Genomic DNA, 26,275 nt, shown 5'->3' with positions numbered 1-26,275 from the left:
GACACTCTATATCAGTGATGTCTGTTTACTGCTGAGTGGAGGGACTGGGAGACCCATGTTAGTACTGACCAGACACTCTGTATCAGTGATGGCTGTTTACTGCTGAGTGGAGGGACTGGGAGACCCATGTTAGTACTGACCAGACACTCTGTATCGGTGATGTCTGTTTACTGCAGAGTGGAGGGACTGGGAGACCCAGGCCTAACAAAATTAATAGTTGGTTTCAGGTTGGTTGTCAGTTTGGCCATGGGTAGGTAGGGAATTTATTTTATTTTATTTTTTAATTTTATTCTTTCCCACGGCGACTATGGATAGGGAATTTCTTTATTTAATTAAAATGTTCACAACAACATGGATGCATGTACTCTGCCAGCATGTTTAATATCCATAATACTAAATGTTTGACTAAGATTTCTATGAAACTTTATTAAAAAAAAAAAAAAAAAAAATATATTATTTTTTTTTATATAATTTTTTCTAAAAACTCATAAAATATATTGGGTCGCACCTAAATCGGCAGGGTCGGTCGGCAACCTGAAACCAACTATTAATTTTGTTAGGCCCCATGTTACTGACCAGACACTCTGTATCAGTGATGGCTGTTTACTGCAGAGTGGAGGGACTGGGAGGCCCATGTTACTGACCAGACACTCTATATCAGTGATGGCTGTTTACTGCAGAGTGGAGGGACTGGGAGACCCATGTTACTGACCAGACACTCTGTATCAGTGATGGCTGTTTACTGCAGAGTGGAGGGACTGGGAGACCCATGTTACTGACCAGACACTGTATCAGTGATGTCTGTTTACTGCAGAGTGGAGGGACTGGGAGGCCCATGTTACTGACCAGACAGACACTCTATATCAGTGATGACTGTTTACTGCAGAGTGGAGGGACTGGGAGACCCATGTTACTGACCAGACACTCTATATCAGTGATGGCTGTTTACTGCAGAGTGGAGGGACTGGGAGACCCATGTTACTGACCAGACACTCTGTACCAGTGATGGCTGTTTACTGCAGAGTGGAGGGACTGGGAGACCCATGTTACTGACCAGACACTCTGTATCAGTGATGTCTGTTTACTGCAGAGTGGAGGGACTGGGAGACCCATGTTACTGACCAGACACTGTATCAGTGAGGGCTGTTTACTGCAGAGTGGAGGGACTGGGAGACCCATGTTACTGACCAGACACTGTATCAGTGATGGCTGTTTACTGCAGAGTGGAGGGACTGGGAGACCCATGTTACTGACCAGACACTGTATCAGTGAGGGCTGTTTACTGCAGAGTGGAGGGACTGGGAGACCCATGTTACTGACCAGACACTCTGTATCAGTGATGGCTGTCAGAATGTAGAGCTATTATTTTAGCATGTAGACCACTTATTCTAACAAAGACAAAAACAAAAACACTTACAGCACCTTTAACTAATCCCAGACCACTGCTGGGATGAGAGAGAGGCTGATGTGGTGGACGTGTAACCAGAGGGGGAGGGCAGAGTGCTGGGATGATGATGGCCCCAGTGGGTGTCTCTCACACCATCATACGTCTGCAGACTAAACGGGGGCCCTGTGGCCGTTATCGGTGCCATCGCCGCCGCCCAGCTTCCTGTCTGTCGGGAGGAGAAACAAACATGCGACCAGCAGGCCTTCCACCCTGCGGCACCGAGGAGAGGAGACAGACGCAGAGGAGACCCGCGCAGCAGACGGAGAGGAGACCCGCAGACGGAGAGAGGAGCAGACGGAGCGGAGACCCGCAAAGTTGAAAAGTCCGAAAACTTTCACACCGCAGTTTTCTTCCTGTTTTTTTTCCAATCAAATGTGACTCGGGTTTTCTTTGTGAACATTTGTATTTAATGAAAATGAAAATGGAAAAAGAAAAAGACACTAACCTTCTTACTGTTTTCTACTATCATGCACTCGTCCTACTATACTAATATGACTCTCTAGTATCTACTACTATGCACTCAACACTGCAGCGCCCAAGTTTCAACACTGTTTGATGAACATTGTTACTCAGCTGATAAGAGTTGTACCCTTCCTGCTGACCTGTCGTACAGAACCTGTAAGTCGCTTTGGATAAAAGCGTTTCAGCTAAACGACTAAATGTAAATGTAAAATGTGTGAATGGCGCAAATCTCAAATGGAATCTGATCTTTTCAATTCAGATTCGGGCCACTTTTTTCTTTTTGCAACACGTCCGGAGTCTGAACAGTCATGTCAGAACCCATGCGACTTTTACGTCACTCTAGTTTGACATTCAACGCAATTCTGTGGCGGGAGTCACTCTGTGAACACAAACGTTCTCAGAAAAGTGCTGCAGGATTCACTGTGTGTGTGTGTGTTTTTTTGGGGAGGGGGGGGGGGGGGGGGGGGGGTACCGCTTGTCTCTATCTCTATAATGCAGTCGTCCCACCCAGTAGGGATGACCGGATGTCATTAGCCAGAAACCCAGAGGGAATCAGATGCAACTCAACACTGCGGCCAGTAGCGTTTTAGGAGGTATTGAACGAGAGAGAGAGAGAGAGAGAGGGGGCCCCATCACAGCTGTCAACCCCCCCCCCACACCACACCCACGCACCTGCCGCCATATGCTAGATTATCAGGTTCAACAGTGTAAGCTTGTTGTGTAAGCTTGTTGTTTTCTTTAGTATGGGATGATTTATTTTTTTTGTCCACTTTTTCTCCTTATTTTTCTATTTTTCTCCCATCCCAATTTCGCCTCGCCAATTCTCCATTCAATTCTCCCCTCCCCTGTCTCGAACGTTGCTAGACTATGCCTCCCACTGGTCGGCTGCAGTGAGGACAAAGCCTTGCATCACGTGTCCCCTCCGGTACACGAGGAGGCAACTGTCTTTTCACCTGAACAGCGCGATCTCTCAGTGGCGAGGAGTAACGCGTGGGAGGCTCACGCTGCCCCCGATACTTCCTGATTCTGCTGTACAGGCGCACCTACCGACCTGTAGGAGTCGCTGTCCACAACGTCCAATCCCCACCCACCGGCTTTCTACCCCTAACACTGCCAATAGTGTTAGTATGACGACCGGCCAAGCTGGTAGCAACGCCGAGAGCTGGGCTCGATACCAGCATCTCCTGCATTAGTGGCGAGCGCCACTCAGCCGCCTAGTATGGGATGATTTAAACAGACTATGCAGCCGTGTGTTGTAGGGCTGAGCCCAAACGTTCGAACGTTCGAACCTTCGTTCGTTACGTTGGCATTCGAATTCTAAATCAACATTTGAATTTTTTATTTTTTATTTAAAAAGAAATATTTAAAAAAAATTATTCTATTAATTCTGTTTAAACCAATGGGGTTTTTCTTCACAGTTGCAGATAAAGATTAGGCTACACTAATATTATAGTATTAAAAGAAACTGATTAGTTATATTCATTAGAAGCTGTAGCCCTATTTTCAGAAATCTCGCCTATAGGTACATGCCTAAGTAAATGGAAGATTGCTCCACTTCTACAAGGCCAATTTGCATGTTCTTAGTATCTAGGAACATCTAGGGACCTGGGGGTATGTATTCCCAGTGTCAGAAATATTGTGTCTGTTACTAGGCTCGGGTAAACTGTAATGAAAAAAGGGAGAATATAAATTATGATTTATTTTTGCATCTGTGCCGGTGAATAACACCATGTTACAATTGTGAGCAAGCCGAGCTCGCTCACTGAGCTCATTCAGCACCTTCTTTTTTTTTATCCACTTTTTCTCCCATTTTCTATATTTCCTCCCATCCCAATTTCGTATCATCCAATTCAACCCTCCCCTGTCACGAACGCTGTTTCTTGCCTCCCACAAGCCGGCTGCAATGTGGACTAAGGCTGGGGTTACACCTTTCGTATCATCTTCGTATTGTTTTCTTATGCGTATCGCCGCGTATCGCCGCGACGTCGTGCGCCTGAGTCACACTTTCGTTTTTTTTTAGTTTTGTCAGCCGAGCACACAGATGTAGTACACTGCCAAAGCAGTAGGTGGCAGTAGGTGGCAAACATGAAGGCAATTTCAACCAATCAGAACGAATGTGCCAATACACTTCCTGGTGGAAGCTCCAGCAAAGAAAATGTCAATAAGGCAGGCGCCTATTTACTCAATGCAGCAATTCTTTTTTCAGCAAAGCCTAATAAAAGTGCAATAAACAAAACGGATACATTCACTGTGTGTTCTGCCTGTCATTTGTTGATGAAACAAAACTAACATCAACACAAGTGACCACCAAGAGCGGATAGTTTAGTCTAAAAAACGATCGGTAGCATTGTTAGCTGCATGCTAACGTCAATGGAGTATGCCATTATAACAATATAGCATTGTGGCTAGAAGCTAACGTTAGCTCACGCTACTTAGCCTGCACCAAAACTGATGATATCGCGAGCTATCAGTAGTTAGATAACATTAGAGACAACGCTGTGTGTATTAAACAAAGGTGAATAGATGACTGGGCCATTTTGTTTAATGCTTGTTAAGTTGAAAGAGGAACTCTGAGCTAACAGGGTCTGAATCCTGATAGCTCACGTTAGCCAGCTGCTCATGCAATCGGTAATGCTAGCAGAATGAATGGATGTAAACTTTATTTAACATATTGCATATGGGTACAATACAATACGGCTCAATACAAACAATTGTTAAGGGAATGCAGACTGTTGTAGCTTGGACTGGGGTCCTTATAACAATAACTTGACAACACATGGTAGCTGAAGCTATTTGGGACACGGAGCTCTGTCCCAAACACACACTGTTGTCACCGGAAGGGCACGCAGATATCTACTGCGCATGGGCGTTTTCGCAACAACTGCTCCGTGCTGACTACACACTGTTGTCGACTCGTTTTTTTTGCGTATATCCAAACGCAAACACAATTTTGCGTTTCAGCCGTATCCACAAAAAAACGCCAAAAAACGCATTTCTGTGTAGATAGGACATGAAACGTCGTCAAAAACGTATAAAAAAACGCCAGGAATACACTAGTCCAGGGGTGGCCAACCAGTCAGAGACTAAGAGCCACAAAAAAATGACTGTGGTACCACAAAGAGCCACACCATATACCAGCGTTTCTCAACCTTTTTTTTCAGTCACGGCACCCTTCATGTGTTTATAGGTCTCACCCTCTGGCCTCTGAAGTTGCTAATGTCTTTTTTATTTGGGCCTCACAGGGTTAAAAGTACCCTGTGAGACCCACGGTTGCAAAATTACAAAATCACTTTTAGCCATTTAAAAAAATAATGTTTATTTAAAAAATGTTAAAGGGGAACTATTATACTACTATTTACTATTTCTTTCACTATTTGGGCACTTTTACACAATTCCTGTGAGTCTATGGAACACCTAGGTTTTTTTTCAAAAAAAATGCATTGTTTTGTATTTCTAATCAAGTACTAAAAACCGCATTTTTCTACCTCAAGATCTTAAGCCGTTTTGAGGCTGGGCTCCAACCACTGTGTGGCCTGGTGCCAACTGCCACATCAACTGCCACATTATTATGCAGCTGAGAAATCTCTGACATCACAGATATGCACATTTTCAGATGATTCAGTTCAGTGAGGGTGAATATTGTGAGAGGAGAATTGGAAGAATTCGCCAATATGAGAATTAGAGACATATATCCTATTAATATAAGTCCACATAGCTAAGAAACAATGGTAAACACTGAAAAAAGCCATTTATAAGATAGTTCCCCTTTAAGCACATGTATAGTCAATTGGTCCTGTTGTTCAGCCTCACAATGCTATTTGATAGTAAATGTGTTTATATGTCCCACCCTCTGGCCTCTGAAGTTGCTAATTTCTTTATAATTTGGGCCTCACAGGGTTAACCTCTTAAGCCCGAGATATACAGTAAAAGTGTATATTTTCAGCATTATGTTTGTTTACCAATTATTTTAACTGTTATTAGTGAAATATAAGATTATAGAAATCTCAGGGCATTGAGTCGGAAACCGGCGCATATTGACAGGAGGAAGTGGCACAGCCAAAAGTGAGTGTAGTCTTTTGAAGGAAGAGACTCAGGGCTTTCAAATTTCGAAAAACTACCCTACCCAGCTCACACCAGCCCCTGTCAATCATCTGACTTCTGGATTTACTTTTTAATTTCTCTTATTTTTTGGGATTATCTCCCACAAACCTGAACGTTATTGCCATAAAACAGAACGCAGTTAGTTTCTCTACCTTTCTGTGAACGTCTTGCAAAAAACGGTGTTGCAATATGATGAAAAATGGTGGAGAAATTTACATTATAAAAAAGATGGCAGAATTCAGTACTGTATCTACAAAACCTTCTGTTTAATCATCTTCCCTTTATTCATTTGCTTAGATTTTTCAGGTCTGGTCAATTTTAGCATGGTGTTATTTACAGTCAAAGATATTTTTTTTTTAAATAGAATTGATATTCTCCTTTGGTTCATTACAATTTACTCAAGCCTAGTAACAGACACACTATTTCTGACACTGATCCATATGTCCCTAGATTCAGATACCAAGAACATGCAAATGGACCATTTAAAAAAAAATTGTAAATGTTTATTCTACGTCCTTATGGAATGAGTGACATAAAAAAAAAAAGTAAAAAAAAAAATAAAAAGTAAAAAAAAAAAAAATAAAAAAAAAAAAAAAAAAAAAAAAATTTTATGGATGGAAGAGCCGCACATTGACGGGCAAAGAGCCGCATGCGGCTCGCGAGCCGCGGGTTGGCCACCCCTGCACTAGTCTAACCATAGCCTAAGTCATACATAGCACAAGTCCCCTCCGGTACTTGAGGTAACAGCAGTCGCATCTTTTCACCTGCGCAGCTCGATCTCTCAGTGGCGAGGAGTAACACGTGGGAGGCTCACGCTGCCCCCGACACTTCCTGATTCTACTGCGCAGGCGCACCAACCGACCTGTAGGAGTCGCTGTCCACAACGCCCGATCCCCACCCATCAGTTTCCCACCCCCTAATATGGCCAATGTGTATTAGTACGGACGACCAGCTAAACTGAAAGCACAGCTAAACTGAAAGCAATGTGGAGCGCTGGGCTCGAACAGGCGAGCCCAGCGTCTCCGCATTCGTGGCGAGCGCCTTGCCCACTACGCCACGTAGCCGCCCGCAACCTTCTTGAGATCAAGTGTAAAAAAAAATCTAAGCAAATGAATAAAGGGAAGATGATTAAACAGAAGGATTTGTAGATACAGTAATAAATGATAATCGATTTTAATTATAAATTCATATTTGACCTTGACCTTATTATGGCCAAATCATACATCTATGGATAGGGAAAAGGCTCCTCTTTACAATGGCAGGGTTGAATCTGGATTTAGTAATGTCCTTGCGGTTTTACGATACAAGAGATATAATTAGCATTTTTTCGATAAATTCGTATTTTCTGTAAATCGTATAAAACAATCGGTAAAAATGAAAATATACACTTTGACTACTGTTTTGATAGGGTTATGGTATTTACTCTTGGCTACAAAAATAAAATAAAAAAAACAGAACCTCTTAACACATTGAATGAATGCCCATCACGAGAATTCTCGTTTTATTTTTTTAATTAGTGATCTGAATTCATATTTCATCAACCGAGTCTACCGTTGGTAAACCAGCCCCACCAGGCGCTCAGATGTGAAAAAAGCGCCCCCTATCGTCTCCCAGATGGTAATGCACCCTTTTGGATTGGACTCCATGAAAATGGATGAGAAAAAAAAACTCCGGAATCCACATTTTACTTCTCACGCATGTAACCGGAGCCGATCAGATTCATGCTGGACCCTCAGCACAGCGTGTAATATGTGTTGTACAGTATGTAGCGGTGGATCAATAAAAGGATCGATTTTTGGAATGGCGATCAGGAATTGGACTAATCCATTTGGATACCATCTGATCTCAGGTAAAGAATCTATTTTACCAGTCTTGTCTTGGGATGATCAAACCTATTTTCACGGAGATATAAGCTTTCCCCCTATGTGTCCCCCAGGCTGTTTGACTGTGCGAGCGGTCAGGAACTAGGAGAATCGATTTTCAGCGCGCGGCACCAGCGTGCATGCGTACACATATACTATCGATGGTCTATCGTTTATTTGGAAACGATTCATAAATAGGCCGAAAAATGACAACGTTCTAGAATATTACAGCACAGGGCGTTTATCAGAGAATCTTTATTTTTTTCTTGAAAACGAGGGCTTTTCAAAATGCTATAAAACGGAAATGAACCGATAAAAAAACAATCCGCTTCGACAATGTTGACTGACGTTAACATTGAAGCGGATGGTGGGCATTCAAGCATTAAATGTGCGCCCCCTGCTGGGCACTGAAAGTGTTAACATCCAAGGGCCCACATGTGGGCCCTCATGAGGACGATTCGCGATGCGCCACTTTGCCGACCTCTAGCGGCTTGGGTGTGCATTTCTTTTAATACAATATATAGATAGAATTAAAGCGCTATTTGTTGCCTGTCAATTGCCCTTTCAGGTGACAAAATCCGTTAAGCAGTTCTCGAGTTACATGCCGATAATGTGAGGCATGAGCCAAAGTACACATTACCACCCCCGACCTCCGGGGGCTCTAGCTCCGTCAATCATTTGGCGATCTCGAAAAAGGACAGGGTTGTAGCCAATGAGTGTGGCTTTAGTTTCCAATGATACCGCATGATATGATAATTGGGGATCTAATACGGTCTCTATTGATCGATTTATGATAAAGAAAAGCATGGTCCCCCTAAAGGGGGACCTACAGGCTTAACAGGTTAGAAAGTTGATTTAGTTGGGCTGGGGCTTCTCCCTGGGCTGGGTCTGGGTCTGGAAAGTTGATTTCATAAAAAAAAAAGACTCATTTAATCAGATTGATCACTTTATTCAAATTGAGGATTTAAAAAAATAAAATAAAGATTATATAAAACATAAATTTGAATTCTTATTATTATTATATTTTTTTTTATTTAAAACTGAGCTAGCTAACGAGGGAACGGAGGTATTATGCACTCGAGTCGACTATTGCTGGAGCATTTGTTGATATCAGCAGCTATCAGTAGCTAGCCAGCTAGATACCGTTAGACAATGCCTCGTCATGTATTAAACTAAAAGTGAATAGTTGACTGGGTCATTGTTTAAACAGTAACGGTATCTCATGGAGGTCCGCTCTTCTAGACTAGAGCAGACTGCCTCTGTGTTGATACGAGCAGAAGCCCTTAGCCAATAGTATCCCGCTGCAGGGCTGGGCGGATATGACTCGTTGCCACGTTTTTTTTTCAAAATAAGAGTATCATACGAACCGAATGTTGCTAACTGCCGGAGCCATCGATATTATGACTGGAGATGCGCTTGGGGCGGAAATGAGACTCGCACAGATTTTCAAAATAAGAGTATCGTTATGAACTTGATTGATTGATTACACGCCACACGGCGGGCAGACCTCTCAGTGGGAGGCGCCAAACGTAAAAACTGAGCGCCAATGGCGGGTGGCGGGCTCTAAATTCGCTCCCTGTGTGTGTTGTTTCTTTTTTAGTACGGGATCATTAAAACCTTTATTTCAACTCGTAAGACACTGAGGTTACCCTCATTTACAGCGACGACGAGCTTACAAAACAAAGACACGGTTTATCAGCATTTTCAGACATATAGGCACAATAAATAAGAATAAACAATAAAAGATCAGCTAGACGGTTACAAGTCGACACAGTGGTCGAAGATCATACTTTTAAATGCAGCAAAAGGAGGAAAAAACCTGAAGAAACTCCTCAAGATATGACCGTTTGAACGTACGCAGTGTTGTCCTATGAGAGTGACAGCCGTGTTGTCCTATGAGAGTGCAGCCGTGTTGTTGTCCTATGAGAGTGACAGCCGTGTTGTTTGTCCTATGAGAGTGACAGCCGTGTTGTCCTATGAGAGTGACAGCCGTGTTGTTGTCCTATGAGAGTGACAGCCGTGTTGTCCTATGAGAGTGACAGCCGGTTGTCCTATGAGAGTGACGACGTTCCACTTCCCTTGCAGTCCTCCTTCTAATCTGGCCGATGAGCGATAAGCTATTTCCTGATTTTTAAGAAGAGCACATGAAACGAAAAAGCGAAGTAAAACCTAAGCGATGCTGTGACAAGAAAGAGCAGGATTTCCTTCACTCCACCCTGATAAATATATATATCCTGATAGATAGATAGATAGATAGAGAGAGAGAGAGAGAGAGAGAGAGAGAGAGAGAGAGAGAGAGAGAGAGAGAGAGAGAGAGAGAGAGAGAGAGAGAGAGAGAGAGAGAGAGAGAGAGAGAGAGAGAGAGAGGAGAGAGAGAGAGAGAGAGAGAGAGAGAGAGAGAGAGAGAGAGAGAGAGAGAGAGAGAGAGAGAGAGAGAGAGAGAGAGAGAGAAGAGAGAGAGAGAGAGAGAGAGAGAAGAGAGAGAGAGAGAGAGAGAGAGAGAGAGAGAGAGAGAGAGAGAAGAGAGAGAGAGAGGGAGAGAGAGAGAGAGAGAGAGAGAGAGAGAGAGGAGAGAGAGAGAGAGAGAGAGAGAGAGAGAGAGAGAGAGGAGAGAGAGATGAGAGAGAGAGAGAGAGAGAGATGAGAGAGAGAGAGAGAGAGACTAACTAAACTAAACCATACACTGTGACTTCGTGTCTCCATGTTATGTCCGTCATCATTATTGTTCATTTGCTCAGGCTGGTCAGTTCAGGGGCAGTGACCAGTTCACCACACTGGAATCTGATATTTAAAAAACTAAAGAAACAATGTGAACACAGGCGGCTAGGTGGCGCAGTGGGCAAGGCGCTCGCCACCAACGCAGGAGATGCTGGGTTCGAGCCCAGCTCTCGGCGTTGCTACCAGCTTGGCTGGTTGTTCATACTAATACAATTGGCAGTATTAGGGGGTGGGAAGCTGGTGGGTGGGGATCGGACGTTGTGGACAGCGACTCCTACAGGTCGGTTGTCGCGCCTGCGCAGTAGAATCAGGAAGTGTCGGGGGCAGCGTGTCCCTCCCACGCAGACCCCCGCCACAGAGATCGCGCTGTGCAGGTGAAAAGATGCGACGGCTGCCTCCTCGAGAAAGATGCGACGGCTGCCTCCTCGAGTACCGGAGGGGACATGTGATGCAAGGCTTCGTCCACATTGCAGCCGGCCTGTGGGAGGCATGGCCTAACAGCGTTCGAGACAGGGGAGGGTAGAATTGGACGATACGAAATTGGGGAAGGGAGACAAATTTAAAATGGGGAGAAAAAGTAGATAAATCTTTTAATCTTTGCTTTTCTGTTCTTGGGGAAGCGAGGCTTTCTGCTGCCTGGTGAGAGGAGACCCCCTGAAATCAGCGCCACATCGAGTCGAAATCACAACATACATCTGTTGTTTAAAAAAAAAGACAAATGTAAAAGATTTTTTTTTTTATTATATATTTAAATACTTATAACAATCTCGATAATTATCGATATCGATATCGTTACCGTGATATCATTTTTGGCCATATCGCCCAGTCCTAGACTGTGTGTGTAACAAAGAGGGATATGAGGACTGTGTGTAACTAGGAGGGATATGAGGACTGTGTGTAACTAGGAGGGATATGAGGACTGTGTGTAACTAGGAGGGATATGAGGACTGTGTGTAACTAGGAGGGATATGAGGACTGTGTGTAACTAGGAGGGATATGAGGACTGTGTGTAACTAGGAGGGATATGAGGACTGTGTGTAACTAGGAGGGATATGAGGACTGTGTAACTAGGAGGGATATGAGGACTGTGTGTAACTAGGAGGGATATGAGGACTGTGTGTAACTAGGAGGGATATGAGGACTGTGTGTAACTAGAAGGGATATGAGGACTGTGTGTAACTAGGAGGGATATGAGGACTGTGTGTAACTAGGAGGGATATGAGGACTGTGTGTAACTAGGAGGGATATGAGGACTGTGTGTAACTAGGAGGGATATGAGGACTGTGTGTAACTAGGAGGGATATGAGGACTGTGTGTAACTAGGAGGGATATGAGGACTGTGTAACTAGGAGGGATATGAGGACTGTGTGTAACTAGGAGGGATATGAGGATCTTGTGTAACTAGGAGGGATATGAGGACTGTGTGTAACTAGAAGGGATATGAGGACTGTGTGTCACTAGAAGGGATATGACTAGAGGACTGTGTGTAACTAGGAGGGATATGAGGACTGTGTGTAACTAGGAGGGATACGAGGACTGTGTGTGTGTGTGTAACTAGGAGGGATATGAGGACTGTGTGTAACTAGGAGGGATATGAGGACTGTGTGTAACTAGGAGGGATATGAGGACTGTGCAGGGTTCGAAATTAACGGGGGCTCGGGGCAAAATGCCCTTGAAAATGGACAAAATGCCCTCGAAAATCAGTTAAGGGGGGCAGAAAATGCCCCCGACAGTTTACTAATTATATATATAATTATATATATGATCTACAGTGCGAGCATTTCCCTTGTATTTGCCCCTAATAATATGTGTGTGTGTGCGCGACCCGGAAAAATCATTTACTCGAGACGAGTGACGATTAAAAAACAGCTCCGCTGTTAATAGTCCCACATTACACAAGGCGCATAAACGTCCAATCACAGTAGCGCCCGAAAACAAAGTCACGGTACCGGCTTAGGCAAGTTATACATTCAGAATCAGACAACGCAAAAAAATCAGCCAGCCATGAAGCCCATTCATTTTTATTTTGAGCAAAAGAGAGACGAGGAGAAAGAGGAATCCGGCTGACATGGTTTTTTGAAGTGATATTCGCACGTGTTTTTGCGGGTCCAGTCCCCACGGTATGTTGACAGAATTCGCAAAACACCTTATCGACTGAAGCATAAAAGTCATTAGGATACTGCTCTGCTCTGAATTTAGGGCTTAGTGGGGAATTTCTTCCGACGTTAACGTTAACGACGCACCGAAGCAGCTAGACGCTTGGACATTTCTCCGTGTTGTGTGTAACACGCAGCGGTCCCCGCCTCCCTAGCTCCTTGCAACAAACGTTCCACCCAAAAACGGAATTTCTATTTCATAATGAATTAAATAATTGTATAAAGAATTTTCAATGTTCTGTCATCTAATAATATATTCCATTACCTTTCCTATCTGTATCAAAGTCAAAATGTTGGTATCATAACAACACTACAACATACAAAAGCAGCTTGACAACCGATATCCTTTGCGTTTGATTGATTGAAAACTTTATTAACAGATTGCAGAATGGGTACAGTACAGTACAGCTCAATACACACAATTGTTAAGGGGATGCAGACCAGAGAAAGACTTTCGTCTTGTTTACATCAGGGTCCCCCATTTTCAATTCATAGTGTGCACACGCACAGTATAATATGCATGTGATAAATAGTTAATAAACTCTGTGTTACTTGAACAATTTTCACTGTGCTCCTAAATTTCTTTGTGTGCGCCTAAATTTTTATTTAGATTTTATTTATTAACATTTTATTTAGGAGCACATACATTTACATTTACATTTAGTCATTTAGCTGACGCTTTTATCCAAAGCGACTTACAAGTTCTGTACGACAAGCCATCAGGAAGGGCACAACTCTATCAGCTGAGCAACAATGTTCATCAAAGTGTTGAGTGCTACAGTGTAGGTTAGTTTATTAGGACAAGTGCATGACAGTACGGTTAGTTAGGGTTAGATTTTTTTTTTTTTTTTTTTTTAATTCAGATAATGGTTGAAGAAGTGCGTCTTTAGTCGACGGCGAAAGATTGGACGTGATTCGGCTGTCCTAACTGGGGTGGGTAGTTCATTCCACCATTGTGGGGCAAGGACTGAGAATAGGCGACTTCTCTTTGATGACCCTCCCGGAGCTTGGATAGGAGTAGGTCTGAGGCGGCCAGAAGATGCAGAGCGTAGGGGTCTTGAGGGTGTGTAGTTAGAGACCATTGACCGGAGGTAGGCGGGAGCGGTTCCCTTTGCCGCACGGTATGCTAGGTCGAGGGCCTTGAAGCGGATTCGTGCAGCAATGGGGAGCCAGTGCAGGTCCCTAAGAAGTGGGGTGACATGGGCCGACTTCGGTAGGTTTGAGATCAGGCGGGCCGCTGCGTTCTGAATGAGTTGAAGAGGCTTAGTGGCAGTGGCCGGGAGGCCAGCGAGCAGTGCATTGCAGTAGTCGAGGCGGGAGATGACTGTTGATTGGACGAGGAGTTGGGTGGCTTCTTTTGTCAGGAAGGGGCGTATCCTTCTGACGTTGCTCAGGAGGAATCGGCAGGTTCTGGTCGTCGCTGCGATGTGAGCAGAGAAGTTCAACTGGTCGTCGAGGACAACACCAAGGTTCTTGGCGGTCGGGGACGCAGTCACAGCTGCATTCTCGACTGTGATTGAAAGGTCGGTTAGGGGGAGGATTTGGCCGGCAGGTGGAGCAATTCTGTTTTGCTTAGGTTCAGTTTGTGCTCCTTGGGAAAAAGGTTAGCGTAGAGCCCTATATATGGAGACATTAACATTACATTATCAAACATAGGGACGAAGACTGTAAAAAAAGTGTCAACAATGTTTTATAATCCTTATGTTAATTATCATTAAAATTCAGTGCCCCCGAAATACAAAAAAAATCCCCCGAAAATCAATTAAGGGGGGGCAAAAAAAGCCCTTGAAAAAAAATGTTAATTTCTAACCCTGGGACTGTGTGTAACTAGGAGGGATATGAGGACTGTGTGTAACTAGGAGGGATATGAGGACTGTGTGTCACTAGGAGGGATATGAGGACTGTGTGTAACTAGGAGGGATATGAGGACTGTGTGTAACTAGGAGGGATATGAGGACTGTGTGTCACTAGGAGGGATATGAGGACTGTGTGTAACTAGGAGGGATATGAGGACTGTGTGTAACTAGGAGGGATATGAGGACTGTGTGTAACTAGGAGGGATATGAGGACTGTGTGTAACTAGGAGGTATATGAGGACTGTGTGTAACTAGGAGGTATATGAGGACTGTGTGTAACTAGGAGGTATGCAAAAAGACATTTAAATTGCCTTGTGTACATTGACAATAAAATAATCGATGGGTAATTCGGTGCCAATACCCAGCTGACAGTTTGCCGAGGCGACATTACTGCAGATCGCAGGACTGAAGTGCATCATAATCACCATCATCATCATCATCATCATCGCAGCGTGGAGACCAGACCCCCGGTCAGCAGAGTGTGTCGTCAACACGGGGAGAGAGAGACGGGCCGGTTCACTCTGCTGCTTGCTCATCAGTCCATTCAGACCGGAGCTACAAGAACCTTCATCTCAGCAGCAGAGCTCAGCTCTTTCTTGGGTGTGTGAGAGGTGGGGGGGGGGGGTGGGGGGGGGGGGGGGGGGGGGGTATCTTTAAGCAAGGGGTCTGGTGGGTCCTCCCCCCCCGCCCACCCCCAGGAGGTTTTGAGCGTCAATCACACTTAATTTCCTGCATTCTGGTGAACTTTTATGCACCAATTTGTGCCTTTTTTATGCATCAATTAATTGGTGGAAATGTATTTAATTAAGGAAAAGATAACATTCAGCTACCCGCTGACACAAATATAATGAAATATAATGCAGTAAGGCTCTGAAATTGTTGGTTAATATATAGTTACAGGTATGAAGGATATATAAGTGTTTTAAAGAGGTTATTTTTTACCTCCTTTGGGGTTGGGGGCTTGTCTTTCATACTAGCTATATTTTTTGGAGGTGGACACATTTACCTCTTCTGAGGGGGACATGTCTCCCTTGGGGGGGGGGGGGGTCAGAAATGGATGAAAGGATATGCCATCACCCCTTGATAGCAAAACGATACTGAAGTTTGTTATAAACTGTCAAACGGTGTGTCTTCTTCAAACATCGTCACGTGAGACGGTGAGTTGGAATGTTTAGGTGATGCAACAACGTTCATGCTCGTAATCGTAATGCCGACTATTCAAAACGTTTCGAAAATGGACTCAAGCAGGCGGCTGGGTGGCGCAGCGGACTAAGCGCTCGTCACCAACGCGTGAGACACTGGTATCGAATCCGGCTGTCAGCGGTGCCTCCGGCTTGGCCGGTCGTCATACTGGCTCAATTGGCAGAGTCAGCGGGAGCAAAGCCGGTGGGTGGTAATCTGGTCATTGTAAACAGCGACCCCTACAGGTCGGTCAGGGCGCCTGCACAGCGAGGAAGGGAGATGGTGAGGGTAGTGTGAGCCTCCCACACGTTACACCTCACCAATGAGAGTCCGCGCTGGCAGGTGGGGGGCACATGTGAGCAACGACCAGGAAGGGGAGGGGGGAATTTGCACGACTAAAATTGGGATGGGAGAAAACACAGAAAAACAGGGGGAGAAAAAGTGGATCAAAAAGAAAAGAAAATGGACTCAAGCTATTTATGGCTCATTAACCCATTCACTGCCACACTACCAAACAGTTAACCCTTTCACTGCGACAATACACAGAAGGTTAACCCTTTCACTGCCACACAACAGCAGGTTAACCATTTCACTGCCACACTACATAAGGTTAACCCTTGCACTACCACTCTACAGAAGGTTAACCTTTCACTACCACACTACAGACGAAAACCTTTCACTACCACACTACAGAAGGTTAACCTTTCACTACTACACTACAGAAGGTTAACCTTTCACTACAGAAGGTTAACCCTTTACTATCACACTACAGAAGGTTAACCTTTCACTATCACACTACTAGGGCTGTACCGAATGTAATTATTTAACATTCGAAGCTTCGATTGATTCGAACAAAGCTTCGAATGTCTATAAAAAGAAATTTACTAAAAGAATAAATACGATTTTTTTTCTTTTTATAAACTAAATCCTCAATTTGAATAAAGTGATTAATCTGATTAAATTAGTCTTTTTCTTTTATTAAAGGGGAACTATTTTACTATTTCTTTCACTATTTTGGGCACTTTTACACAATTCCTGTGAGTCTATGGAACACCTCTGTAATTTTTTATTTTTTTTTATTCATTGTTTTGTATTTCTAATCAAGTCCTCAAAAACAGCATTTTTCTACCTTAAGATCTTAAGCCGTTTTGAGCCTGGGCTCCAACCACTGTGTGCAGCTCATCTTGTACCTCTCCATTATCATGCAGCGGTGTCTTTCTGACATCACAAATCAGCACATTTTCAGATGACTCAGTTCAGTGAGGGTGAATATTGTGAGAGGAGAATTGGAAGAATGCGCCAATATGAGAATTAGAGACATAGATCATATTAATATAAGTTCACATAGCTAGGAAACAATGCTAAACACTCAAAAAGGCCATTTATAAGATAGTTCCCCTTTAAATCAACTTTCTTTAATGAATATAACTCATCAGTTTCATCACCATAAATAATCCAATAAGGGCACGGTTGGTATGAAAGTGATGGTGACGTCTTATAGTATAATATTAGTGTAGCCTAATCTTTAACTGCAACTGTAAAGAAAACCCCCATTGGTTTAAACAGATTGAATAGACACAAAAAAAAGTAAAAAAGAAAAAAAAAAAAAATTTAATATTCAAATGTTGATTTAGAATTCGAATGTCAACATTATGATCGAAGCTTCGAAGCATTCGGTACAGCCCTACACACTACAGAAGGTTAACCCTTCACTACCACACTACAGAAGGTTAACCATTCACTGCCACACTACAGAAGGTTAACCATTCACTACCACACTACAGACGATTAACCTTTCACTACTACACTACAGAAGGTTAACCTTTCACTACCACACTACAGAAGGTTAACCTTTCACTACCACACTACAGAAGGTTAACCTTTCACTACCACACTACAGATGATTAACCTTTCACTACCACACTACAGAAGGTTAACCTTTCACTACCACACTACAGAAGGTTAACCTTTCACTACCACACTACAGAAGGTTAACCTTTCACTACCACACTACAGAAGGTTAACCTTTCACTACCACACTACAGAAGGTTAACCCTTTCACTACCACACTACAGAAGGTTAACCCTTCACTACCACACTACAGAAGGTTAACCATTCACTACCACACTACAGAAGGTTAACCTTTCACTACCACACTACAGACGATTAACCTTTCACTACCACACTACAGACGATTAACCTTTCACTACCACACTACAGAAGGTTAACCTTTCACTACCACACTACAGAAGGTTAACCCTTTCACTACCACACTACAGAAGGTTAACCCTTCACTACCACACTACAGACGATTAACCTTTCACTACCACACTACAGAAGGTTAACCTTCCACTACCACACTACAGACGATTAACCTTTCACTGCCACACTACAGAAGGTTAACCAGTTTCACTGCCACACTACCAAGGGTTAACCCTTTCACTACCACACTACATAAGGGTTAACCCTTTCACTACCACACTACAGAAGGTTAACCCTTCACTACCACACTACAGACGATTAACCTTTCACTACCACACTACAGACGATTAACCTTTCACTGCCACACTACAGAAGGTTAACCTTTCACTGCCACACTACAGAAGGTTAACCAGTTTCACTGCCACACTACCAAGGGTTAACCCTTTCACTACCACACTACATAAGGGTTAACCCTTTCACTACCACACTACACAAGGTTAACCCTTTCACTACCACACTACCAAAGGGTTAACCATTTCATTAACCAGGAAGGCTTATTGACTTAGTTCACCTGTCCGCCACAGATGTCCCCCATGTTAAAGGTGAACGCCACCCATTTTAAGAATTAACATTCATGTCCACCCCCCCCCCCCCCACCCCCTGTGCCCCGGGACAGTTCAGACCACTCTCTCCTGAAGCTAGAGAGAAAAACCCTCCAGTCTGTGATGGATCTGTGATGTCATTGGGATGTAAAAAGCTGGGGCTGCTTCTCCATAGATAATTAGATTAGGTTAGATTAGATTCAAATTGTCATCATCATACGGCACAAGTACAGTATATACAACGAAAAGAAGTTCGGCATCCAACCAGAGTGCAAATGTAACAGTAAAGTGCAACAGCGATATATACAATGTACAGGTGATTAAACTGGGTATAAAACGTATGAATTAGTACTACTGAGTAATAGTGCTAATAATCAGATGTACAGAGCTGTAGTAGTAATGTGTACAGACAGTGATACAGTTATAAAGAGGACACGGCTTATGGTTTCATTTATAATGAATGGGGCTCAGACTTAAGGGGCACCTACACCCAGGAGGTCTGAATAAGGGAAATAACAATAATAATTAAAACCCACTTAAGTGTAAGCAAGAGCTCACTAAAACACGTGATGGCCTTTGGCCTTTTGCGGTCGCATTTACTGCCCGCCACTCTAAGCCGAAGGAAGTGTCGCTGTTTGGATTACGAGTTGGTGGCGACAACATAAGCATGACACACACAATGGACTCCCATGTGCACCACTTCCTCCACACCTGGTGCCAGCAGGAACTTTGATCACATCCCCTCCCATCATTTATAGCAACTCTATGGGTTTAGGAAGGACCTTACACACACACCAAAGGAAATGATAACAATACACCAGATATATCATAATCCTGATGCAGAGGAAGTGAAGATGACACAAGCTCTAGCGTCAGCATGCCGTGATAGAGAGAGTTTTATTTGTCCACTTTCGTGGATATTTGTCTTTGGCTTCACCATGGTTGCAATCGACAAGACAACACAGTACAAACACCACACAGGCACAAAAGACTATTGGCTCAAAACAGCCCAATACATCTAGACACTAGACAGAAGAGAAACAACAACACAAACACAGACGGAGCTTCACTGGTAGTGGTACCTAACCAGTACCATGGTAAAAATTAAGCATGGGGGTTTGAGATGTTGGTGTTTACACAGCTTGTGTTAATACGGTAATGGGTCCATTCAGTAGTTCATCATCATCATCATCATCATCATCATCGATCTCTGTTTACTAACCCGCCATAGAAGAAACAAGAACAATAACTGTCAACAACAACACAATATTATCACCCAGAGGCACTGGTTCTACATCATGTGACCTTGGGACCCCCAGGTCAGGGACATAGACCTGATAGTGTCCCAGGGAGTGGACCCCAGCCTGAGAGAGAGTTGTTGTTGCACAACTGTCTGTCTGTATTGTACACATAGGCGTGGATATAATAACAGTAAAAGCTATGATCAGAATAGTCCTCCTCATAGCCTACATTATCTCTATCTCTCTACTACTCGTTTGCCCTGCCCCTGGCACCTCAAGGACCCACGACGGGTCCCAGCCAGGACCCCACTTTGAGAACCAATGCCCTGAGGGGGGAGCGTGCAACTTCGTTGTGTGTCATCTCCTCTCCCAGCAGCTATCATAGCTCTATCATGGTATCTGTTTTAGAATGTACTGTCGCAGTAAAAACGTTCTAATAATATTATAAACTAGATAAAACTAGGAGGGAAAGAAGTTCAAGAACCCATTACAACATCACAACGTGTTGCCGCTCGCAGAAAGAATCCCCTCCCAACTCTCTTGTGACAGATCTCTCTCTCTCAGTCTCTCTCTCTCTGTGTCTCTCTCTCTCTCTCTCTCTCTGTGTGTCTCTCTCTCTCTTTCTCTCTCTGTGTCGCTCTCTCTCTCTCTCTCTGTCTCTCTCTCTCCCCCCCTCTCTCTCTCTGTCTCTCTGTGTGTGTGTCTCTCTCTCTCTCTGTGTCTCTCTCTCTCTCTCTCTGTGTCTCTCTCTCTCTCTGTCTGTGTGTGTGTCTCTCTCTCCCCCTTCTCTCTCTCTGTCTCTCTGTGTGTGTCTCTCTCTCTCTCTGTGTCTCTCTCTCTTTCTCTCTCTCTCTCTTTCTCTCTCTCTGTGTGTCGCTCTCTCTCTCTGTCTCTCTGTCTCAGTGTGTGTGTCTCTCTCTCTCTGTGTGTGTGTCTCTCTCTCTTTTTCTCTCTCTCTCTCCATCCCCCCCTCTCTCTCGGTCTCTCTCTCGGGTCTCTCTCCCCCCGCTCTCTCTCAGGTATCGTATCTCTCTCTCAGGTCTCTCTCTCTCTCAGGTCTCTCTCTTTCTCTCTCTCTCAGGTCTCTCTCTCAGGTCTCTCTCTCTCTCTCTCTCAGGTCTCTCTCTCTCAGGTCTCTCTCAGGTCTCTCTCTCTCTCTTTCTCTCAGGTCTCTCTCTCTCAGGTCTCTCTCTTTCTCTCTCTCAGGTCTCTCTCTCTCTTTCTCTCTCTCAGGTCTCTCTCTCTCAGGTCTCTCTCAGGTCTCTCTCTCTCTTTCTCTCAGGTCTCTCTCTCTCAGGTCTCTCTCACTCTAAATTCTTGGTGGGAGGTGTCAACAAGAGTTCAGACAACAAGACGGAAACAACAGCCCCGTGTTGTTGTTGTTGTTGTTGTTGTTATTATTATTATTATTATTATTATTATTATTATTATGAATATAATAGTTAGTTTACCTGTTGATCTTCAGCGCGAACGCTCGCCGATCGCTGCTCTGCGAGGAGGAAGACATGAAGAAGAGTATAAACTCCCGGTGGGTGCGCGAGGCGCTGTGTTCAGGCGGCGCTCCGCACGCGCTGCTGCTGTGTCCTCGCGAGCCTCATGTTAGCGGTGAGTGGCAGGCGGGGGGGGCGGGGCCTCATGGGTGAGTGGCAGGCGGGGAGGCGGGGCGGGGGGGGGGCGCGGGAGGGAGGGAGAAGTTCTGGCCCTGGGTCCGAGATGCATCACTCCAATAGGGTCCAGCTGCAGAACCATACTGGGCTCCTCCCACTGCCACATTGTCAGACCCCACGCTTTCCGGCCCCTCTCTCCCAATGGCTGATTTGGGTCACGTGACCATCACAGGCCCGCTCAGCCATAGATATCTATAGAACACTAGATAGCTTAAGGCGGAGTCACCAGCGTCACTGAACCGCCGCCATCTTGCGCAGGTCAGCCTTGAGTGAGAGTGAGTGAGCTGCACAGACAAAAATACTCATAACTCGCTGAAATATTGACGGATTTACAAACGGGTTGGTTTGCTATAAACATCAAAGATGTAGTTATGATACTGCATACTTATAAAAAAAAATTTAAAGATGTTTTTTTTTACAAATCGCTTGAATCATAGCCACGTTAATAATGCTTGTAATAAACCAAACCGTTTGTAAATCCGTCAATATTTCAGCGAGTTATGAGTATTTTTGTCTGTGCAGCTCACTCACTCTCACTCAAGGCTGACCTGCGCAAGATGGCGGCGGTTCAGTGACGTCGGTCACGTCGCTCTCCATTGGCCGGCAGCGCGGGCAAGCTATCTAGTGTTCTATATATATATCTATGCGCTCAGCAGCGCCACCCACCCAATGGCTGGGGTGAGCAGCCACGGGAGGGCCGCGAGATGATTTCAAAAAGAATTTAAATTAAAAAAAAAGTCCAAAAAAAAAAAGTAATTTTTTTTTCAGGCCACTGAACTTAGAAGCAGGCCAGGGCAGTGTTTCTAGTTGTATTCTAAAATTATATTCTATTGTATTCTAAAATGTGACTATATGGTTTTATATTAACTTAATAAATAAACAAAAACGAAAAATCTACTTATTTCAACGAACATTTCACACTAAATAACAGATTATGCACATAAAACGCTGAAAACAACCGAAGCAACAATAGTATTTTAATGAGGCTATTATTATTATCATTATTATTTTGCAACAAGTTAGCCCTCTCATAAATAGCACATATAAATGAATAACTAACTTGAACTAACTTAATAGGATTGAAGTGATATTTGGCTTAAAAAATCGGTCGCCTGGCAAAAAAAAAAAAAAAAAAAAGCCTGACGATGTGCATTGGGCCGCGGCTCTCTGACGCCTTATTTTCTGGGTCCTGGCCTGAAAAGTTTGGGAACCCCTGGTCTATTGCACTGTGCAGGATTGATTGATTGATTGAAAACTTTATCTCAGACCCCACACTTTCCCAATAGGGTCCAGCTGCATCCCCGGAGAAATCCGCTCACGGGCAACTTCCGCCAGCCACAGGACACGTCTGCCGCTGACAGGACACGCGCGCTGATTGGCGGAAAGTACGGAAGTATCTCGAAGTACATCTGGCGTAAACTACGGACGTTTCTCTACGTTAGCAAACGTTAATTGAACGCCAAAAGCAGACGCAGTTAGTTAGCACGCAGGTTCATTAGCAAACAACTTTAACAAAGATGGAGAAATGCAATTACAAGGTAAGCCTTATTATTACCTTGTATTCATTTATAAGATAAGATAAATTCAGCAGCATGGGGAGGGGGGAGGGGAGGTACAGGTAGTAGAAGACATAGAGGTACAGGTCACATAATTCCTACAGTGGAGAAGTAAAAATAGAATAAAAAGGCAGTGTAAACAATATAGGATTCTTAATAGGACTAGTTGTTAAAGATCCCTAAATATTCAGCACAACAATTGAATGAGGTTGGAGTGGGGTGGAATTTGGCAATGATCACGTGATGATCACCAGTACGACACATCTTCAGTTGTGTTCCCCGACCTCATTGGGTGTTTCGGCCATTTATCACAATACACCCTCTGCCGAGGTTGGCCCACCACAGGCTGATCAGGCCTGGGTGTGTGTCGCACAGTGGCACCACGTGTTCATTTAGCAGCCCATGATGCGTCTCTACGTTTCAGCCACAACCAGTGACTGCTCCGTTCTGCTGCAGTGGCAAGTTCTTTGATTGCCTTTCGTTGGGCCTGTCCTCTGATCCCTACTTCCTTCAGGAGCCTTGTGGTGGAACTGGCTACAAAGCCTCTGCAGCCCACCTCCACTGGCCACACCTTCACGTTCCAGCCCCGCCCCTCTGCTTCAGCTGCTAAGTTGGCATATCGCAGCCTCTTCCGTTCAAATGCCTCATCGATGGCTTCCTCCCATGGGACCGTCAGCTCAACGATGAAGACACGCCGGCAAGATTTGGACCAGAGGACCAGGTCTGGGCGCAGGTTGGTCGCTGCAATTTCAGATGGGAAGGTAAGCCTCTGGCTGAGGTCTACCCGCATTTCCCAATCCCGGGCTGCGTTCAGTGGGCCTGAGTTCGGAGGTGACGGCTTGGTCCGCCGTTTCTCCCCTTCCCGGATGAAGGTTGTTTTCCGTGGGAAGGTAGTTTGGGCATTTAGAGGCATGGCGTTGGTGGTTACTCTCTTGTTCTCAAGTTCGGCAGCCAAGCACTTCAGTACCTGGACATGTGCATATGAGCAACAAGGTGCGAGATGAGGGTATGTATATCAGTTATTTTGCCCTACAATAAATATAGTTGGAATATATAATCTAATAATCCAATAGTCTAAATCTAATCCTAAATTATCTAATTATCACGGTTGTGTTTGGAACGCAATATAGAGAGATGGAGAGAGAGGGAGGAAGCGCTGCCTGGCAGGAACCATGACACTAATAATCTAAATGCTAAACGCATACAACTGGACACCCTGCAAAGTGACTGTTTATGTCTTTCTGTTAGATTTTCTATGTCAGTAATGCATATGTAGCATGGTTTTTGTGTCTGGGTGATTATCTGTTCTTGAGAAGTGTTTTTGCAACTTGTGAGATTACGTTTAGGTGTGGCAGAGCCTGTGTGGTTTCTAAGGGGATTATTGGTGATTACTACTGGTTGCTACATGGTTAGTTGATGATTAATTATCACAATTCTTAATTAACCAAAATATCCCCTCCCCTCCCCTCCCCTCCCCTCCCGCACTGTACTGTAATGTACTCTAGTTAGGCCTACACATTACAGTTCAGATGAGGGGAATCATTCCTCAGCTGGAACCATGTGTCAACTGCTGCACAGCATACCATTGCCCTTTCTGCAAGCCTGGTGTGTTTAAGCCAACGTTTAGGAGCAAGGTCCTAACACATCTGGACAGACACAAAAGGCAAGCAGTGCAGCACAAAGGTATTCCCTGTTGTATTCATTGCATGTTGTTTTCTTGCACTGGTAACTCCTGTAAATGATGGACCAACATGTGGAAACAAAAGCATTGCAGTTTGACATGCACCGCCACCATCAGCCATAACATTAAAACGACCTGCTTAACATTTTCTTTCATGATTAAAAATAAACACTCTATAAACACGGGTTTAAGCAGGTGGTTGGTTTTAATGTTATGGCTGATCGGTGTACATATCTTTTCCAGATCACACCATCTTTAAGTGCAATTTGGAATGCAGGGGCAATGGTCACTTCCACTGTCCCTCCTACAAAACCACACATTTTGAGAAGAAAGACCGGTTTATAGCGCATGTGGCTGCACTGTGCAGGAGCAGCTTCCACAGTACAGAAACACTGCATGTGGATGGAGGTGTCGGAGAGAGTAAGGTCAAAGAACTGCTGTCGTATCAATTCGAGATGACTTCTAATAAAGTGCTATATAATTAAAATGTATTATGTTGTCCTTTTGTATTGTTTCAGTGAGGTGGAGGAATTTGACCGGAGGATAAACAAACAAATGAAGAAGGAAGGGAGACCATGGCACATTTGGTAGTTAGTGCTTTTGCCTACTTCCTTCACAATCATAGGTTTGAATATCAGCTTAGGCCATGTTGTTATGCGTGCCAAGTTGTGTGTTGGGTCCACTTCAGATTTATGATAACCTTTTAAGAATGTGGAGATGTCCCTGCCCTTTCTCAACCTCAGTTTGATCTGTGGTGATGAGCGGCCAATTTCTTGTGTGCAATATTACTTGTCCTATTATTGTCCCTTATTTGAAGAGATTAATGCACAAGAGCTGTACTGGCCTAACAGAAATTATGTTTGTGCTTTCTTCTAGATAACGCCTTCAACCGTCATTTGGCCATGGGACTGGTTCTCGGCAATGGAAATAATTTTTTTTTACAAATTGCTAAAAACACTGTCGACTGATTTCTTCTGCAGTTTATTATTGCATTTACATGTTGACATAACTATTGCTTAGATCAATAACACTTGTGTTACCTAAAAGCTGTAAATAGTACTGTACAACTGTACAAGCAAAACTGTACATTGGAATATTGACAACCATACTTGGTAATTTACTGTACATTGGAGGGGGTTGGGTTACAGCACAGGAGCAGAGTATAAACAGTACAGGAATGAGAAACAGTCTAAATGGGTTTTAACATTTTCGTTTATTTCATGCGCATATCTGTAATACCTGATCGGTACAATATCTACTAACCTGATCAATACAAGATATTCCTACCAGATCGATATACGTTCGGTAACAATCGCGTGACGAGCTGTGTCTTTGCCCAAACTACCTGGCGTTCTATCGCCATGCTCTAAGACAAACTCTAACCTTAACCAACTTCGAAAGAGTGCCTAAGCTTAACCGTCGAAAGAACTTGCCGTCACGCTCTAAGACAAACTCTAACCTTAACCTACTTCGAAAGAGTGCCTAAGCCTAACCAGTGTAGAAACAATTACTAAAGAGCAATCACTCCTCACCCACCAGCAG

At 44.0% G+C, this 26,275-nt stretch overlaps 1 protein-coding gene across 1 annotated transcript in view; it reads right to left on the bottom strand.

Moving 5' to 3' along the window:
- Positions 1-21,403, bottom strand: part of dock8 (dedicator of cytokinesis 8) — a 334,288-nt gene extending 312,885 nt beyond the window's left edge. Inside the window, 1 exon segment of the mRNA XM_084323164.1 lies at positions 21,281-21,403. Coding sequence (XP_084179290.1) covers positions 21,281-21,336 — 56 coding nt within the window. The 5' untranslated portion in view covers positions 21,337-21,403.
- Positions 21,404-26,275: the final 4,872 nt, after the last annotated feature.

Source organism: Notolepis coatsorum (genome assembly GCF_963971535.1).
Source record: "Notolepis coatsorum genome assembly, chromosome: 10".
Classification (NCBI taxonomy): Eukaryota; Metazoa; Chordata; class Actinopteri; order Aulopiformes; family Paralepididae; genus Notolepis; species Notolepis coatsorum.
The sequence above is the reverse complement of the archived record's forward strand: the minus strand, read 5'-3'. Positions and strand labels throughout refer to the sequence as shown.